The 20,636-nt window shown below is 39.5% G+C and overlaps 2 protein-coding genes across 2 annotated transcripts in view; both read left to right on the forward strand.

Annotated features, from left to right (window-relative positions):
• The first annotated feature begins 828 nt into the window (after nucleotides 1-828).
• On the forward strand, nucleotides 829-5,784 carry creg2 (cellular repressor of E1A-stimulated genes 2). Its single transcript, XM_073474262.1, has 4 exons — nucleotides 829-1,309; nucleotides 3,185-3,354; nucleotides 5,004-5,117; nucleotides 5,240-5,784. Exons 1-4 carry the CDS (start codon nucleotides 884-886, stop codon nucleotides 5,379-5,381), a joined length of 852 nt encoding a protein of 283 aa, XP_073330363.1. The 5' UTR covers nucleotides 829-883; the 3' UTR covers nucleotides 5,382-5,784.
• Nucleotides 5,785-7,685: 1,901 nt separating this feature from the next.
• mgat4a (alpha-1,3-mannosyl-glycoprotein 4-beta-N-acetylglucosaminyltransferase A) overlaps nucleotides 7,686-20,636 on the forward strand; it is a 36,524-nt gene continuing 23,573 nt past the window's right edge. The window contains exon 1 of the mRNA XM_073473279.1: nucleotides 7,686-8,229. Within this exon, the coding sequence (XP_073329380.1) occupies nucleotides 8,136-8,229 (94 nt within the window). The 5' untranslated portion in view covers nucleotides 7,686-8,135. The remainder of the gene's footprint in view (nucleotides 8,230-20,636) is intronic.

Below are 20,636 nucleotides of genomic sequence, written 5' to 3' on the forward strand. Positions count from 1 at the left end.
AAATCATTTTACAAGTTCATATATGGTCGGGTAATTTCATCCAGTGCTCCCAATCTTCATGGCAGGTGACCCATTGAAATAAATCATTACTAGGGACCCCTTGTCGCAGGTTATGGCCATAGAAGGAATATGAACTGTGAGAAGACTGTTTGTTTTACCACCTAAAGAGGTAAGTCTGAGCAAGATATGTAATCTTAATGTCCCTTTAATCATCTTGTAACTCCTCAGGTTCATCTTTGGACCCCTTAAAGGGTCCCGAGTCCACCCTTAGTTTAGGAACCACTGTCTTGCCTTAAAATGAAGAATGCATTCAAAAACATCTGCTGAGTAAACGTATGTTAGACAGGCAATACATGTTATTGGAGTAAAAACTGTAACATTTCCTTTTATAAATAGTGGGGTAGAAGTAAGTGTAAAATATGACTTCCATTGGAGGAATGTACATTTACATGAGTGCTGTACTTAAGTACAGATTTGAAGTACTTGTAGCTATATTACTTGAGCTCATTATACTCATAATTTTACTTAAGGTTTTGAATGTAGGGTATTACTTGTAGTTAGTGTTTTTACAGTGTGGTAGCCTATTAATACTTTTAATTTGCAAAGAAAGAATATATAAATATTTCTTCTACCGGTGCGAGTAGCCTAGATATTATTACGCATACTTTATTAAGTTGTACTTGAGCACTAGTAAAAACACTGCCTACAGTGTCAGAGTATCAGGACATTTCTCTGAACATTGAGCAGTAACCCTGGTTCAGCGGTAGGGGTCGCTGTCAACCTGATCTCTGTTGCAAAATCTCCTCGTGTTACGAAAACACATCCACGTGAGGGTATAAACAAGAGAGTGGAAGAGGGGCAGCCATTGTCCGAGCTCAATGATATGAGGGCCCGCTACTTTCCCCTGGCAGTGTTTGCCAGCGTCCTGTGCCTGTGCCAGAGCTACACCCTGAGGAGCTCCGTGTCCTGGGTCGTCTCCTCCAACGACGTGGTGGAGGACGCGGACCTGTCGGAGGAGGTCGCCCCGGCGTTGCTGGTGGACAGTGCGGGGCTGTGGAAGCAGGCTTACCCGTCCTCTAACGTCCTCGGAGACAGCGTGGAGAGCCCCGGAGAGCTCGTGAAGCCGGAAAACGACAATGTGGCGCAGATGTCCTCCTCTCGCCTGTTTTCATATCGGTTGGAGAAGGTGAAGAAGTCCGGGGGCAGCGGTCCTCCTCCTCCCCCTCACCAGGAGACCGCCAGGACTGCCAGATACATAGCTCACTACAGTGACTGGGGACATCTGTCCACCATTTCAACTCAAGACAAGGTAACATGCACAGGAGGTAGTGGTCCTAAGGTTACATTTAATGTGTATGTCCTCATTACTGTGTCAACACGCCTCAACAGTTGAAAGGCAACTACACAAGTGTTCAGGTGTCGGTGAGTTTTATTGCATATGTGAAAAAAGTAGTATAAAGCCTCTTGTGACTCCAGAGGATGCTGGATGTTATCAGATGAATTGCCTCTAGTGATGTCACTCAGTGGCTAAGTTGCATTAAGGGTAATGTATGCACCAGGTGTTGAAAAGGGGGAAGAAATGTGTAGAAGAAAGGAGACATCCCTCCTTCTGCTAAGTCAATTTTGATGAATTGTCTCTAAACTGTCCATAATGAGTCCAGCAGTGTTAGACCAGTGGACTGCTTTTCAAAACCTGGCGCCTACATTACCCACAATACAATTTAGCCACTGAGTGACATCACTGGTGGCAGTTCATCAGATTACATGTAGCTTCCTCTGGAGCTACTAAAAGCTTACACTACTTTTTTGACATAGTACACAGTAGTACTGCCCAAGACTTGTAAACACACTTTAATGTGTAAAACTGTTGGAGTTACCCTTTAAGACTAGCCCTGCCACAAGCTTAGAAATCTTCTCATAACTGGCAAAATTGACACTTGAAGGACGTCAGTAGAGCCTGGGCTAGAGCAAAACGTTTTAGAAATAGAGATAGTATTACTGTAATGAAGTACAGTTTTGAGGTACTTGCTGTTTACTATAAGTAAATTTATACCTTTACTCAACTACATTTCAGAGGAAGATCTGTTACCTAGATATGTTTAATCTTGCTTGCAAAACAGTATGTACTTGTAAAACCTGTGGCATTATTATAGATTCAAATCCAAGCACACCCCCCCAGGTGTTTTCAGTGATGTGGCTGCTTTGGTTAGAGTTGTGCAACCCTATGCTGGGGTTTAAGTAAGGACACCTTGTACAAAAGAGAACGATGAAGTTGTAACTTGTCCCATAACAAAAATGACAAGACAACCTCTGAAATCCCAAACAAACAAAGTTTCGTCATGTTACACATGAGAATAACTTGAGTGCACAAATTTTGAACTTGAACACAAAAAACACCTTTCAAATAGACCTTGAGGGGTTATGGGCTTTCTAATTTAATACTCTGCCTAATTCTGCATAATGATTACCTTTAGTTGTATTCATCAAGTAAATTTACTAGTTATATTTACATACTTTTATTCATCATGTAGACTATTGAATGCAGGACTTTTACTTGTACAAGAGTATTTTTTTTAAAATTATAATTGTACTTCTTTAGCATCTGAGTCTCAAGCGGTAATCGTGTCAGTTTGACAACATTTTGGCTGTATGTGTGTGTGTGTGTATATATATATATATATATATATATATATATATATATATATAATGTATATATAAACGTGTTGGAGACATAACATTCTGCAATCAAGAAAATAGTCATCAGAAATCTGTAATGTAAATTAGCGTTCATTGCAGCTCTAGACCTTAGGGTTATTTCATAAGTGTATTTAATCATATTTTTTGTTGGTTAGGATGGAAACAGCTTCACATCTTGTAAAAGAATTGGTACAGGATTCATTCTGACATTTCCTGCAGAGGGTGAGGATTGCCAGTGTCGACAGATATTGAATAAATTGAACCATGGAAAGAACATAAATATTCATGTTGATTGCTCCTCTGTTATGGATAGTCTCAACTCTGATTTAATAGCCTGAAGAACATGCAGTCGGGAATAATTGCATGTATGATTAATCTTTGTTTGTTATTAAAATTGAAAATGATTCACACCCCTCTGACTCAACATCATCAGTGAATGTTCTCTGTAGCAAGATATCTTTGCTAATATCCTACTCACTTTGCACAGATCAAAGGTCTCCCCTTTGGGAACATCTTCTCAGTGAGTGATGGACCGCTGGACAACAGCACCGGAGTCATCTACTTCTATGTGACTCCGATGGACAACACTGTATCAGACCTGAAGATTAATCCCTATGCTTCACTCACATTCTCAGAAGCTGAGGGGGAATTCTGCAGGTAAGTCCCAACTTTAACCCACAGCCAGGTTGATTTGCTAAAAGGTCCCAATGAAGATGGTGCACTACTGGGCCCCCGTTAACCCCCATTACTTCCCACACTGTAGTTAATATGTGACCTGGCCCGGAGGTTTGCTGTGTGGTAATTTGACTAAACAATAATATATATATATTTGACTATAACAATAATTATTTGAGAAATATGTAACAAAGCACAAAACAGAATTAATGAAGGTCTAACTAACTTACTTAAAACAGAGGCCTTCCTCAGCACTGGCCTCATGCTTTAGTAGTGCTTTTTAGTAGATTTCAGATCTCTGCCAGGTGTTTCTGGGGGCATGTGGGTGGGGAACAGGGCAGGATGTGTCTCCAGTGACAGTAGTGGAATGAAGGGGAGACAATACGCAGGTTGCAAAACACCAGCCATGTGAATAAGCCAACAGAGGAATCCATCAACACTAACTGTTGTCTCGAGTGGAAACAAGATTCCAAACTCATAATCACAGTCAGAATCTGCGTTAATGGCCAAGTATGTGTACACATACAAGGAATCTGACTCCAGTTTACATCGTTCTTAGTGTTCCTACACAGAAATAGACATAGTTATAAACAAAGACAACAACAACTGGACACATACATTTAAGTTAAAGAATAAAGGATGGTGACTAGTTCAGACAGAACTGTACAGTAACGTGCAAAGAAATTAGGTGTATATACAGTAAATTAAAGACCCCAATGGCATAAAAAGTGTACACCAAAGAATCTCTATACAAGTCAGCTGTTCTGTATGTTGTAAATCGTACACGTAGTGATGACTGATGACTGATGCAGTTGCTTACTTGCAGCCACTATCGTCTGGTTAAGAGGAGTCAGCAGTAAATGGTGGTATCAAACAGTGCAGTCACTAAAATAGGTTTTTCAAAAATTGTGAATCACCGTAACCATGATAAGTCCTTGAGCATGCGGTCATAAATGTGCACAAACAGTATTAGGCTTGTTGCTTCATTCTCATCTGGACCTTAATTGATTTTACATCCTAACATATTTTCAAATGATTTTTAACACTTTTCTTATGAATATGTAGTTGAATGTTTAGTGTAAAGAACCAATACAATTACAGGGGTTTGGTCGGGTTGGGAGGTTACATGTCTGTTGTACTGTAATTGTTAAATTAAAGGAGTGTACATTGTACACTTCTTTTAAGCATTACTGTTCTCTCATTTTTCCTTTTTTCCCCTCATGTTTTCCCTTTTTGTGTTGTGTGTATTTTGTTTTCAGCAGTATTGTGGAGAAAATAAACATGTTCAAATCCAGAACAATTGTGCTTTGCCTGTGTAAAAATCTTTACACAAAAATGATAAGGCTGATGGGTCCAGTTTTATGCAAGATTAGCCCCTGACAGATAGAAAGATGGACATATGCGCACACACACATTAACATGACCAAATGCATGATTGCCTGCAGGCGAAGTAATGATTTGCACAAATCAGTTGACACACTGTGAGCCTGGACCTTTCTGGGCCCTGGGGCAGTTGCCAGCTGAAGTTAAATTAGTTAGAGGCTCAGAAAAGCTAAAAAACCCTATTTGTGTGTGTTTGTGTGTGGTGTGTGTGTATGTTACAATGGTAACATGATCATCTGTGTTTAAAGGCAGATGGTGTATGACCCAGAGGATCCAAGATGTGCTCGACTCACACTAACAGGCAAGATGGTGGAGGTGGCCCCAGAGGAGCTTGTGTTTGCAAAGGAAGCAATGTTCTCAAGGTAAGTCAGCTAATGGAAGATGTAGTAGTATATTAATACATGTTGACTTCCTTTAACCTTGAAAATGAGGGAAAATAACAAAATGTGTCACGTGTCTTCATGATTTATTCTTCTTTCTGTAGACATCCTGTGATGGCCAAGTGGCCAGTGGGACACAAGTGGTTCTTCATGAAGCTGGAGTTGATCCAGGTCTGGCTGCAGGACTGGATTGGAGGCGTATCACTCATTCCACTGGAGGACTACTTTAAAGCTTCGCCTTTCTAAGAAAATATCTCTCCCGCTGCATCATGTCAGCCTACACAGATCCGCTCAGCTGTCTACACTACAGATGTGGTGCCAAAAGAATATTTTCAAAATCTTTTTTTTTTTTAACTACAGTTGCTGTTTTAATTTGTGAAAGGAAAATTATTCTTCACTTTTTTCTTTTGCACAATTTCACAAAATCAGTTTCCTGTTTGGTGTGTGAATGTATGCAAAGTCCATAAGGAAGTTAAATGTAATGGTCACAGTCATCACAGCAAGCATAGATAATCTGTCTTTTAATATATTCTTTATAAACACTGTTTTTGACATTTTGTGGGTTTGCATTAAAGTATGTGTGCTGTTTGAAAAATAAAATGAATGTTAGCACACACTATTATTGTGCAAACTGTTCAGATAAAATATACATTTTATGGTGTTATCATTTAAACCCTTCAAAGGTTATATTTTTCTAAAAATATGACAAAAAAATATGAAAATAACAGGTAACTACGAGTTGACATCTGTTTCTTGGTGTTAAAGGTCGTGTGTTATCTTGTTAGTGAATTTTAAACTCCTAGGTTTTGCTCAGTAGATGGCACTCTTTCTATTACAGAGTGAGGAGTCGCTGCTGCTGTTGCTGCTGCTTCCTGGAAAACACTTTGGTCGCTTGAGGCTTGTGGTGATTTCATGGTGCTGACACCTCGAAACTTCACACAATCTGTAAATTTTTACTATAAGGCATTTCGACATGTAGTAATTTGAATCTTGACTAAACAACAAAGTGCACAGTTTGTTAAAGAATGCATTCATCATTCAGAGCTGCTGGATAACTGGATCCCAGTTTCCAGCGATGCATGACCTCAAAGGTATGAAGGCTTTATTTTGAAGGTTGTTACAGGAAGACCCGCTTGTGCACACTGACTAGAAATGCAGACGCTGCAAGTGAATTGATGAGATTAATTTATTAGCTTCGAAAGCAGTTTGTCGTCATTTCATATTTTGAAGGAGTATTAAATAATTTAAAAATAAGTTGGCAGTCTCAAAGTGTGAAACCACAAACAGGAAAATCAATAGTGCCTCTGGCAGGTTTTATTTTATGTGGTTTCCCCGGCCTGTTTACCCTGCAGACTTCAATTTACACACATGCAGACAGCAGGTTAAACTTGATTTCAGGCGAGCACCATTTACATGAGGGTGGCAGCAAATTTACATGTCGGTCTCACGTTTGTTTTGAAACAATCAGATGATGGGGTTTAATCAATTTATACATCTAGTAACGTTTAGTCATATTTTCAAGGCATTTGACATGCCATATTGGCTTCACGTCTGAAAAATTACCATGGCAATTACTAGTGTAGTATTACTAATTCTATTATAAATTATATTAAACTAAACATTAGAAGCATTAAATATTATAAATGTTATCATAAATCTATGGTCTGAATGCCATCAGAGTAAATACTGCAGCAGGTGAAACAGAAATGTGCAGCTTGTACTGCTTCTGGATATATTAACTAAATCATCTCTCTTATGCACAGAACCAGTTTGATACACTAGGAAACACTGTTAAACGATCTCTTTTGATGCATTGAAGATGTCAATCTGTAATTTAGTCCATAAAAACTATGTCCCCTTATTACATACAGCAGTCGCAATAATAAAACACTTAAACTCGCCACAACTCTCTCTCTCTTGTTATTTTCAATTCAATTCAAAGGGGCTTTACTGGCATGGGAAAAAGACGTTTACATTGCTAAAACAAGTTTGAAATAAGAATAACAACAAAAATTTACATAGAAGAAATGCATTTTTTGCAAAGTGTAGTATAAATACAGATAGTTAAATAAATAAATAACATTAGATAGAAAAATGTAAACTAGCAGTTTAAAAAAATATAAAAACTAAAAGTGAGAACTGCTGTATATAAACGATGCGACAGCTGATTTCTTTCAGGTGAAAGTGTACATTAGATATTTGTTCTGTATGCTGTTTGTCTCTCTTCTTGCTCCCAGCCCACGGACCAGGTCCCAAATATCGCGCGAACACTCGACTCATTCCGTGAATGTGCAGTTATGTCCGAAGGCAGGAGTGTTAACGTAAAAGTTACCTATGTGAGAATGACGAAATGCATCACTCAAACAGATGAAAGGAGCCAGCAAGGTTACGCCTTCAACGCTTGAAAGGGTCAGTGTGGAAAAAAACAACCACAGTCTTGGTTAGTTGTCTTTTATTTTTTAAAATTCATCTGTTGCCAGTTGAAGCGGAATCAACGTGATTTGAGGCGTTGCCTGTCGGCCACCGTCAGAGGCGGAGCAGCCTATCCCAGAGGACCAACCATCACACACTCGAAATGCCTTCCACTTGTAACTTGTAGCTAACGACTGGCTGTTCAAACATACAATGGGTTGTATCGGCAGCTAGCTAGTTCAGCCTTTACCGACCATGTAAGCCGTCTTGCCCGGGAAGGCAGTTGACTCGTGACTGATCGCCGTAGGACGGTACAGGAGGAGCCAGTTCCAGCCCTCCGAACAACGACAAGGAAAGACGCACCGAGACTGTACATTTGAGCACTCCCCTCCCAGCGCAGAAGTCCGTGTTCACACTCCGGGTAACTACAGCGGGTTTTTTTTGGTTTCTGGCCGTTTGACGCCTCCATATGCCTGCGCCTACACCCGTCTCGACACCCTGAAGGCAGAGAGAGGAGCGGAGGGAGGGAGGCAGCGGCAGCTCCGGGGTCCCCGACACTCAGCCGAGGAGAGGCATCGCTGAAATGAGATGAGGCTCAGAAATGGAACTGTGGCCACTGCGATTATTTTCTTCACGTCGTTCCTCAGCCTGTCCTGGTACACAGCGTGGCAGAATGGCAAAGGTAGGCTGAACCCTCCCGTCATCACGGTAACCACACTCATACATAAGGTAGCTATGTAACTGTTTTTTGGAAGAAGCAAGGCCTTGTTAACAAACTGGCTCACATGAAGATGACGTGGGTCCAGGCGGCACGTCGTAGGACAGCAGGTGTTGCCTTTCACTTCGCTCCCCATCCTGTTCCTGTACAGTAGGTTAGCAGGGAGCGTGACATACCATGCATTGTTGTGGTCCAACGTACATTATACAAGGGATATCTAGTGTAAGAAATGGCCTTTCCAAACTCGTGCATGTTTATTGATTTTAATTATTACCATTCCCTCTGATATATGCGTTTTCACAGTTTGACAGCATGGCAGAGCTCTTCCGAGTCCTTATCTCCCCTCACAGCTGCTTATCCTCACGTTGTTTTGTTTCTATCCAACCCCAGTCAGTTGGGGACAATTTAGCCCTTCCCTGTCAGTTTGAAGTGCAGGCAGCACAGTGTGTAACTTGATTATCACACCAGTCTGTGTCATTTCCCTTCCTGCAGGCACATTCACATTTTTCATCTGAATAATAACCATATTTCTTACATGTCCTGTCACACATCTGGACTCAGGCTTATTACACAAAAGCGTCTGTGTTTCACTAGTATGCAAGGGCCCAGAGCTCACTTGCCATGGTTTACCCTATCCATGTGGGGAGGGTTGTGGGCCCTGGTGACTTATTATCAGCAGAGTGTAAATAATTGCAACCCTTAGATAAATTCCGAGGCAAGGGCTCATGTTGTGATTACTGTGGAGCTTATCAGCTCGATTGAATATTTTCCTGTAAATGGAGTGCAGTCAGTGGCACAACTAGAGCAAGCTGAGACTTATCAAAAGTCTGTTTGATAAGCAAAGGTCAATTAAGGATGACCTCTGCTCTGTCCGCTGGACCTGTTGATATGATTCAGCAAGTCTGTAGTCAGAACAGGGGTATTGATCAAACCCTTATGCTCAATTTTAGATAATTTTTAATAGATACAAACACGATATGGCTAGTAGTTTTTTTTACAAACTGGACACAAGTACCCTTTTACTTTTCCCTTACAACTGCCTCTACTGTTGTTGATTTTGGCACGTTGTCAAATGTTCAACTTTTTAAGCATTCAAATACCAAATAAATGGGTCCTTTCTTTATTGTGTCTTGACCACCTTAGTTTGTATTACAGCATTTGGCCCCATATGTGTGCCAGATGCATATTAAATCAACAACAAATATCAGATCTAACAATACTAAAGAACTCTGATCGGGATGGGGGCCAAAAACACTTAATTGGTCCATCCTTAAAGAAAACGTTTTCATTGACTTGAAAACTGCATATGCACTTAACACATTTCCAATATGACCACACATTACAGAAACATGACACAAATACAATAAGGCTGCAAGTCATACAACAACAACAACTACCAACACAACCGCAGGGTTGTCAGTGTATTTTTTCACTGGCCGGTTGGCCAATTGGGTCAGAAATCTACTTGCACAAAGTCAGTTTTTACTTGCAACTATTCAGATTGTTTTATTTACAAGCGTTTATCCAATAACAACAAAGTCTAGATTCAATGGTCACGTTTACTCTTCATTTGAGTAAATAAATAAGGACGAGGACACAGTGCGTCATGGATGCAAAGCGACAACTTAAGTCCTACCCAACTAAACTCCTGTTTTCTGGATAATTAAAATGTTTGCTCACGTCCAGCTCATTAACGTATTCTATTTTCTCACTTGCACGTTGGAAATCCATATTGTTGAGCCCTGCATAGAAGTTTTCCTTAGATGCTAAAAATTAACAGTTAATAAATGGCAAAGAACAATAGGCATATAGACACTATCCCCAAATGAAGTACAAAAGAAAAGACAAACCTTTTCCGTACTTTTGGACAGCACTATAGTTGACATATTCATCAGTTTAGTGTAGTGTTCTGCTGGCAGCGTTCCTGTATTTCCTTGGCTTGTCTCTATATGCAGCAGGTGTCTCTCTGCCACGTAGGTGTTGACAAATTGGAGAAAGTGCTTCTTGATTTGACTTGTTTGCTTATTTGCAGCATTTCTTTCCTACATGCTGCTGCCAATGTGTTTTTAAAGATTTTCTCTTCATTTGTTTGTGTTTTGTCTATTTGCTTGCTGCAGCGCATTGAAAAACACAGTATTGTAAACAGTGAGCCTATTTGTTTAATCAAAGGTTCTTTTCTGTTTGGGTTACAGAAGGTGTCAAATGTTCACGTTCTGGGGGTAAACAGGGTGCAGGCGGTAATGAAGATCCCTCTTTGGCCTTGTAGTGAAAGCTGTGGTATTGATTCAAATCATAAACTCTGGGCAGCATTAGTTTATGTGAAACAAATAGCTCTCATTCTTTGCCGAAAAGTTGCATTCTTTATGCACAATGCTGGGCTGTTTTCTGTCTTTATGTTATTGAGATCAAATGTAACACTAGTATCTTAGCTGGTGGAGGGGGACAAATGAAAGAGATGCCGTCAGATCGAGACATCAAAGATCCCAAATAAAATACAATGTCCCTACATGCTTTCGGAAAATGATTTTGTCACTTCAGGGTGCCTGAAGCTGAATAAACATATATAAAATAATATTTCAGTATGTATACATAAACTCTGATTAGTGTATTGCCTTCAAGTAGAGCCTTCACCTGCATCAACAACATCACACACTTTATTCATGCTCTCTATCTTGTATTGCTCTGGTTCATTGCCTCTCTGTGTTGCTTCTTGCCTTTAAAATGAGATGTTTTAATACAGCTTTTCTTCTTTTTTTTAAACATACGAGCCTCTTTGATGTCCCATATCATCTCTCCCTGCGGTTATAGATGGCTTCTCCTCTTGAAGCTGCCCAGCGTGGGTGTTTCGAGCGTACTTGGCCTCAGGCATTGAATCATTCTAAAAGTGATACGAATTCCAAAGCTGTTCTAGTAGTTGTTAACGGAAAGCATGTTTGTATTTAGACTAATGACAGTCTTGTATGATTATTGTAGTCCATTTAAGACACAGCCAGTGGTTTTGTTTGGAGGGCAATAGGGGTGGATAGGTAATCTTAGGCAAAGTTTTTATTTTTATTTTTTTCCCCCTAACGTGATGCTTCCGCCAGCCTGTCTTCTTCCTGGTCACTTTACCGCTGTGATGAGAGCTGTGCCAGTCAGCTGTCCAAACACTCCATGTTGAATGACTCTCCAGAATGTGTACTTCTCTGTCAGAGTCGGCCCCAACCCCCCAGTGAGAGACTGCTCTTTAGTATCTGGTCACATTTCAAATGGAACCTTAACAATGTTGACTAGCAGGATAAATGTGAGATGAGTTATTGATATACTGACAACAAGTATCTGTGTTTTAAACAAATAATGCATTAGCTCAAAATATGACTGTTGCCTTTTCGGCTTAGGGGAGCTTTATCTGTTTGTGTTTACCATATTAATAATGGCAGAGTGTACTTGGTGGTGCACAACTAAAAGTAATGAGTGGGTAGCAGGGGAGAACGTATTAGAGATGTCTTAATATCCCCATTCACAGTGATCTGCAAACAAACTTGATAAAGATTACACAACCCACATCCGCCTCCTGACGGTAAAGAACATTCGTGACAGTAAAAAAACACGCATTAACCACTTTGTTTGTTGTCAGCCTTATGTGAAAAGCATTGTACTGCCATCAGCACATTATGCCACCACGAGTTTCTTTTTAAAAAAAGCATATAATGTTTTGCTTATAAGTCAGTTGAGTTACTGCTTTGAATTATGTCTTTATATTTATTTTTTATTTGCTTCCAAGTCCAATCGACATCGCCAGGGTGGCAGTGAAATTAAAATGCTTGAATTGTCATACACGCCATAAGACTACGCAACATATTAATTTAATGGAATACACCAATGTAATTATAATCAGATCTGCTTGTGTCATAATGATAGGACAGCGATATTATAAGCCTATTAATTTACACATTCACACAGTAGGGGATCTTTTTTTAATGCCAGCTGTCGAGCCTGCATTTGGCAGCTGCAACTGTGTTGCTTTTAGTCTAAAATATGTGTTTAACTTATTCATATTCGTACATATTATAGTTTGCTCTTCGTTTGTAAAATTCTTTTGTTCTGCTGCCTGTAGAATAGTACATGTTTGTGATCAAAGATAGATTGATATTGGTCTATGTGTTGCCCAAGATACGCTGATATGAAATCTCTGTTTAGGGGGAAAGTTTATAATGCAGGAAAAGATCCTTGAGGTAATACATAATTATTAAATTCCCAGTAAGTGTATTTCAAAACTGTAAAATATCCTGCCTCTGTTACATATCTTTGTCACAAGTGTCAGATAACCATATTTGAGGGATCATGGCAATACAACTGTGTTTATCGAACAATACATCAATATTGGAATTTTTTTACTCCTTAATTTCAGTATCAGCACTGTCCCCAAAAATCAAGTATCGGTCATGCTCTCGTAAACATCTGCCTTTTTTATTGTCAACATTCACACGGCTAGATGTGGAAAACCTGGGTTGACTTATCGAATTGATAACCACCGTTGTCCGACTGTATAGTTTGATCTTGGCTCTAAGGCTCCGTGAAGCCAATTAACGCAAGGATATCCTGAGTATGTTGAACTTGCCTTGTCGTACAGGCTCTTTGTATCGTGTTTGACATTTCCCTTTAAACTTGTCTGAGGATGTGTCTTGGCAACTTGTGTCTCAATGGAATGGTGTTTTAGTTAAGTTATAGAAATGATGTGTTCCAGATGTTTTCAGGACATTGCTCTAGTTGTGAGCACTATAATACTTCCTGTGTGATTTCCAACAGTAGTCTGAGACGGCTCTGAACTGCTTATGGCTTCAGCAGATTTGCTGGGAATGTTACCAGGCACATTACACTCTTCCTCTCTGTAAATGTGACTTCCTCCTTACTTTCCTTAAGCCCATGCGTTCCTCTTCCTCTGTGTTTAAAGGCATGGTTTTCTTCCATCGTCACATCAAACACAATGGGCCAAAAATAGCAAGTGTTTGCAGTGATGGAGGTAAATGAGCAGGCAGATACAGAGGGTTGGAGGCCAGATACATGGTATATTGGTCAGAATAGGAGAGAATATGGCTTTCACATTGTGTGCTCTCATTTCTAGTGACTGGTTTTGTATGTGTGTGTGTACATTTAGTTTGTGTGCACTGTGAGGGCAGGCAGTCTGCCAGACAAAATCCTAAGTGGCCTGGAAGGAGGAAGAGAGTAGAAAAGGCCAAGCCTTAAATGAGAGAGGATGAGAAGAGCCTGAGGTGGGCTGTATGATGGAGGGAGAGGATGAGAGTGCTGACAGGGCAGTGAGACAGTAGGATTTACTTCTTTTTTCTGTGTTTTATTCCCTACTTGGTCACATGTACATACCCACAGTCTGTCCAAACAAGAGCAGGCGTGTTCAGCTGTTTACGAGTTAACAATTGCCGTTTCCCTCCTCGTGCTTCTGCTCACTTCCTGTATCCCACACTGCTGTTCATTCATTCATGCATGCTTCTTCTCTGCTTGTGGACAGAATTCCCTGACGGCACACAGTTCCTTCTCAGTGTCAGAGGGGAGAGACGGTGATTGTTGGGCTCTAACCGTTCCCTGTTGACTTATGTGTAGCATACTCTTGCTGTATATACTGAACAAGGACAGATTAGTTTGTCTGTGTGGATGTGCTCGTGACAGCTTTGCTAAAGGTGATGATCTTTGCATTCACAAAAAAAAACAGAGTTTACAAGTTAATTCACTGGAATTAATGTGTCCATGCACAATCCTGGTGGAAAGCCCGGTGGCCATGCAGATGTGGAAAGTGTATATTTGTTATAAAATGTACCTGCTGAAGCCAGACAGTCCACTTCACTACAGACGTGCCTCGGCTTACAAATCATATTCTGTGCATTAGAACCTGACTGATAAATTGATTGGCTGATATTGGTCTATCACAGATATATCGGTATTGGCATATTATTATGTTATTTTTTTGTGTGAATTTAATGGAATCAAAGATGCTTAAGGTATTTTATAATCATTAAATTCCCCTTAAGTTTACTGTTTCAGTGCCCTGTTGTCATTTTAGATGGTAAAGTTAAGTGTTAAAAACTAAAAACTATCCTGCCTCTGTTGCATATCTTTGTCACACGTTTGGGAACGCCCTTGCCCCAAAACTAGTGAGTCAGATGATTTTAAAATACTGGAAAAAACTTCATGCACTTTAAGCATGGAGCAGGAAATACTTGAATAAGCTTAAAAAGCCTCTATTCACCCTGATTAAAACCTTCAGGGTTGAAAACCGGTCTGTGTTTTATTGTTTTGTAAGTAGCCATGTTTTGAATAAAGGCTTTATAACCTAATTCAAGTATTTATTGTTCCTGCTCCATGTATGAGTTCCTGAAGTTACTTTTTTCCCTCCCATGTGCTGACCCTTTTGTTCAAGAGCACCTGCGTTTTTCTTGAGTTTGATAGTATAAAGAAAGTCCTCAAGCACACCACTACCTCTTTTTCATTAGTAGTTTTAAAATGTTCTAGCAAAGGAGCCACCACGAGGGGTGCAGTTTGTGGAGACTGCAAACCAGCAAAGACATTCGGTCAGTGCCCTTTTACAGTTAAAGGCCCACAGATTTGCAATGCCATAAGACATAAAAACATTGACTGATGTCAACGCTTTCAATATTAAGGCAAACTATGCCTTAAAAAAAGGAAAATCTGTGAACTCTGACCTACATGTTTTTGTCTTTTCTTAGTTGTTATTATCAGTCCTCGTTGCTACAGCCACTGTGTGTCGCGGCTGCTTCTCTGTGTGATTTACTGTTTGTTTGTATGTCTATAGTGGCCGCTTATCTGTCTGTTTTTTTGTTAGTTTTTATATGTGTTGTGAATGCTCATCTAAGTCTGTTTTTATTGATACTTTTTATGTCTATATAAGAGTGTTGTATCATGTGCCTTGCTCTTCAAAAGCCTAACCAGGGACAAGATTGGCAATTTTCAGCTAACAGTGCAAAATTATAAACTATTCAATTCTCTATCATATAGACAGAAAAAACATCAAATCCTCACATTTGAGAAGGTGGAAACTGTAAATGTTTTATATTTGTGCTTGAAGAATTTCTAAATTATTAGACTGTGATCAAAATAGCTGATTATTTTCTGTCAATCAACCAACCGTTCATTTTTGTCGTGGACTCAGAGCTCTGGATCCCACCGGATATCATTAAGCAATTGATTGGTGTCATCCCTGAAAGTGGGGTTTGTGCCAAAAAAGAGTGATATCCCTGGCAGATAGTAGCTTTACGGGAGCCAAGTGGAGCCAGAGGAGTGGAAGTAAGCAGAGCGGGGCGACGCTCTAAGCTCAGTGCTCTCAGACAGCATGCTCTGCCACAAAGAAACACAGCAGGCTGCAGGAGCTTATCATGACTAACAGCACAGTAGAGGAAGAAGAGTGGGTGGAGGTCAGGAGAAACAATGAGCCCATGATGAGGGAGCAAAATTAGGAATCTGAGTTGGAAAGATGCCAAATGGGCAAATGTTAGTCTGGCCTGTTCTGATACTACTTAACTTTTTGACCCCAGAACTTTTTCACTTTACTTTAAAAGAGAGAGGCAATGATTAGTTGCAGCTCTAATGAATTGCCAACTATTTTGACAATAGAATAAATAATACACTTGCTTTTCCAGCAAAAATGTCGAACATTTCCTGGTTCCAGATTCTTTAATATAAGGATTTGCTGCTTTTCTTTGTCATTCATGATAGTAAATAAAAAGTCTTCTTGTTGTTTGGACATAAGGAGCAATTTGAAGACTTCACTATGGGCTCTGGGAAATTGTGATGAGCATTTTTCACATTTTTTGTTCCATATATTTATTCGTCTATCAATCTTGAAAATAATTGGCAGGTTAATCGATCTAAGTAATCGTTAGTTGCAGCCCTACTTCAAAGTGAAAGGATTGTTACGTATTGCAAAGAAAAAACAGACAGAATGGGATAAAGGTGTGCATTTTGTCTTTCTGCAAACTACATGGAACCGTTCAGGGAGTACCACTCGCCTACTCATGATGGATCGACCTGCACTTCTCTTCAGGGAAATACCACCAAAAATCAATACTACTACCCGGTGCATGTGCAGTATTATTTATGTGTGCTGGTGTGCTTGTTTTTTGTTCCTGTGTGAATATAAGTGTTGCATGATTGACCTGGTCAGACTGTTTAACCCCCCAAAAGTGTGATCTGTATTAACGAATTTGACTTTAAAGTCATCTTTTTTGTCCAGTGGATGTGAGCCACGGTACATTATGATTCTTCAGTTGACTGACGCCATATAAATATAGTTGCTTAACTCCATCAGTCATGTACGATTGATGCCGGAACATCGGTGAACTATTAGATCTGCTCACTAAATGAGAGCAAAACCAGCATGTTTAAACCATTCCTTTTTTGATCCTGTTAATCTCAAGTTCATGTTTTTACACCATCTGCTCTACTTAAGAGATTACAGCCCTAAATGTTTTGTGTTGCACATAGCAGCTGCAGTGTAGCAGGTGCACCGCATGGGGTCTTCATACATGCAGAATTTTTGCATGCATCATATTCCTGTGTCTGCAAAGTGGCATCTGTAGCTGCAAGTGCATAAGGAAACGCTCAATAACTTGGCATCAACTTTAAGGAGCGTTAACTTTGTTAAGGTTGCTGATTTTACTGTATAATGTGAATAAAAGCTGAAGTGCTTTTGAGGTAAATTGGATTTCTGTCAGAACATGGTAGACAGTCTGCTGAGATTGAAATTTGGAAAAAAATGTTCTTGATAAATGGGACTACTGGCAAAGTGCCTGATTCACAGTTTAAACAGTAAATGACTGCATTAAAGGAAGGACAGAGTTTGTTAACGTGAACTCAGGATGATAATTTTGTCCGAACACCTAATAACTCAGCTTTACTTCTACAGCGGCTTCCATACAGACATGCAGCCCAAAGTACCCCACAGAGCAAAATGAAAACAGCACAGACAACAAAGGAAAAAGGAAAGTAGACAATGTAAATAAAATTTCGCAAGCCTTAAGAATTACGACAATAAAGTGATAAAATGTTAAATAAAGAAAGTGTTAAAAAACAGTGTTTAAACATGACGATGCCTTAAATCAAAGCCAGGCAAAAAAGATCAATTGTAACATCAAAATTTTCAAGAAAATATAATTTTTTTGTCGATGTAGTATTCCTCAGATATCCACCATCAACAGCCTTACAAATGCAAGCCATGGTGGTAACATTTTTCTGTGTAAATCTGGGTTAAGTGACCCCTTTTAAACACAATTTCCTCTGAACAGCTGATGCTGAATCAACTTCTAGTAAAAAATTAGCTGCGCTCATGTTTCAAGGAAAAGAGGTGTTTAACAGAGTGATTTTCCAGTTTTTGATGTTACATTAACAAATGAAAAATGGTCCTCATACTATCCACAGCATTTAAAGTGATTCAGGAGAAATGTCTTTAGAACTAGTTTAAGCCGTGGTTTGCTTTCTTTCTCATATACATTTTCTTCTGCATACATTTCCTTTTTTTTGTCTAAACATGATTTGTGATTGTTAAATTGGTTCCGTTTAGAAGTGAAAATTAGCTGGAATAGCGAGAATTTGCTCCAACAAGGCCATTTACATATTATGTACTGCACCTCTCTCTTACTCATGCAAACATTAACTGCACAAGTCCCTCATCAGCACTCATGAAGCTGCAGTCAGCAGCATGCATCAGCAAGGGAGGCGAGGTCAAGGACAAGATCACTGTGAGGGCTTTTGATGAGCTAATGGATTGACTGATAAAACTCTTTAACACTCTGGTGAGTTCAGGGTTGGATTTCTGTGAAGTACTTCTCAGCACTTAGATCATCCTTGTCCTCGCTTTAAATAGTGAAGTTCAGAAGATGGTAGTTTAAAGATCTATGTAGTCGAGCCCACACCATCTGTCTGCTCTTTCTCTCTGTCTCCGATGTCAAGTTTTCAGATACTTAAATGCTGTCAGTGAGGTCAAAGTGAGTAAGCACAGTGTCACAACAACAAGCATGTTTTGACTATGAATCAATGAGTGCTGTTAAACCATTACTTACTATAAGTTTTATGACCTATGTTTCCTCTTTCTTGGGAACAATGATTTTATTTTTCCTGGAGCTTAAAAAAAATCCTGTATGAACAATGAGACGGGAAGCTTTCACTGAGACGCTACTAAATACAATCTCTTGTAGGTTGAAAGGTCAGCTTAAAACAGATATACTAAATATGTTCAAGCTCCCCGTCAATGTCCAACTGTATGGCTGAAACCAGTAATTTTTTTGCGTTACTGGTTGCACAATTTTCCACCAGTGTTGGTTTATATATCAAGTTTGGGGGTGAGACAAAATATTGATGCGGCAATATATTGCATCGTTTTCTCTTGGAATACGGTTATGGATACACTGGTCCCATATATTGATATTTTTATTAAAACATGCAGGTGCTCTAAACAGATTACCCTGACAATTTGACTTACCAGAGCCACTACCTCTCAACTCCTTGTGGTGTAAACTTCTTTGTTCTGTTTCTGGCTATTTTACATTGGAATGATGACACACATGGACATGAGGACTTTACCGTCAGTGTGTGCCACAAAGAGAACCTAAGCAAAGGACTTTTTTGAAAGTTGTGTCATCTAAGTTCATGTCAAATTCTCTGAAACTGACAACACAATGAGGGAAACAAGGTACTTCCTGCCCTTTTTAGGGATATTTTGTATTTAGTCAGACAGACATCATGATGTATCCTTAGATTATTGTTTTGCAATGTGGCAAAAACTGTGTGGCCTTGTCTGTTAGTGACTCTGAGGCCTTGAGTCTATTTTAAAAACCTGTTTTTTGTAGGTCTGTTAACATACCGGACTCCTCATTCCTCCCACGTATCTCGTCAATAAATCAGATAAACTGAGCAAATGAATCAACGTTGACATGTCGAAGGCAAAATATCACAGCAGAGGAGAGCAATGGGTAAATGGAATCCAGGAGGGAAAGGAGGGGGGAAGACAAAAGTGTATGCTAGGATGGAAGTGTGGACAGAAAGGGAGGCAAATTTACGACACTAAAAAATGCTGAAATGTGAAAAATGGTGTCAAATGAGGAGAATGGCATGAGACGGTTTTTTTAAAAAAAAAAGAGGTTGGATAAAAGAAGGAGAGAGGTTGTTGTAAGGCAGACTACTTATGGTTCTAGTGAGTAGAGAAGAATAATGAGATTGTGTAGATGTACTCCAGACCACAGGTAGGTCTAATTGTTTAATGCATTTGGTGCACCGATTCACTCATCCAGTGACTGTAAACAAGTAGAACAGGTTTACTGCTCACTCCATCATTTGGATTTCATGTTTAGACAAAACGTTCTTGTATTTCATGAGTGACATTTAAGTAAAATGTCAAGGGACTTGTGTATACACTGCTCAGCATACTTTGGCATTTTCCACACCGCTCAGGTGTGATAGAATACACTTTCACCATCGGATACATCTGCGCTAAATAGAAACCATATCAACTTATTGTTTCTGTTCCTGTGTCTTTGTTTCTTTGCACAGTGAGGATACAGGTGTGGTTTCAGCTCAACAGGCCTGGAGGAGTCCTACAATCAAGGGACTGATGTGAAGATGAAAGTCTGTTTTAGTTTGAAGCTGCCCTTTTCAAGAGGTTTTAGGCCAAATGACAGCATCTGTCTGTGTGTCTTAGAGATCAACATTCAGGAGGAACAACATGGTTTCTGTGTCGAAGAGGAGCAAGGGCAGAGTGGATGGACAATGGCTTAGTCAGAGAGGGAGTGATGGAGAAGGGAAGATGAAGGGAGTCTGTTTTTTAGTTCTTGTTGTAGCGGAGGGTTCTCTGAAAGGTCATGATAAATCTACCAGCAGAGGAAGATCAGAGACTGGCCAAACCCACAACCACACCTAACCCACACACATACGTACACACCTTTGTACTCTTCCTGTAACCTCATGAATTTTCGGAACAAAATCAAGTACAGCTGCAACTAGTCGATTAATAGATGAGTCGATTGAAAGAAAATTAATTACTATTTTACGTTTGATTTATTTTTGTTGTCATTTTTAAGCAAAAATGTCAAACATTTGCTGGTTCAGCTTCTTAAATGTAAGGATTTGCTGTGTTTTCTTTGTCATTTATGACAGTATTTGAAGAGTCTTTGGGTTTTGGACTGTTGGTTGGAAAAAGAAGCAATTTCAGGCATTTTTCACAACTTTTTATAGCACATTTTATAGACAAATGATTAAGTGATTAACCATGAAAATAATCTGCGGAGTAATCAATAATAAAAACAATAGCCCTAAAAAAGTAATTTCTAATCACCTTCAAAAGTAAATTATTATAACGAATTTAAGTTACA

The sequence above is a fragment of the Pagrus major genome, chromosome 9 (assembly GCF_040436345.1).
Source record: "Pagrus major chromosome 9, Pma_NU_1.0".
NCBI classification, from domain to species: domain Eukaryota; kingdom Metazoa; phylum Chordata; class Actinopteri; order Spariformes; family Sparidae; genus Pagrus; species Pagrus major.

Coding starts and splice junctions, on each gene's coding strand:
- creg2 (XM_073474262.1), top strand. CDS start 884: ATGAGGGCCCGCTACTTTCCCCTGGCAGTGTTTGCCAGCGTCCTGTGC. Junction 1,310..3,184: donor CCATTTCAACTCAAGACAAG/GTAACATGCACA, acceptor CACTTTGCACAG/ATCAAAGGTCTCCCCTTTGG. Junction 3,355..5,003: donor GCTGAGGGGGAATTCTGCAG/GTAAGTCCCAAC, acceptor CTGTGTTTAAAG/GCAGATGGTGTATGACCCAG.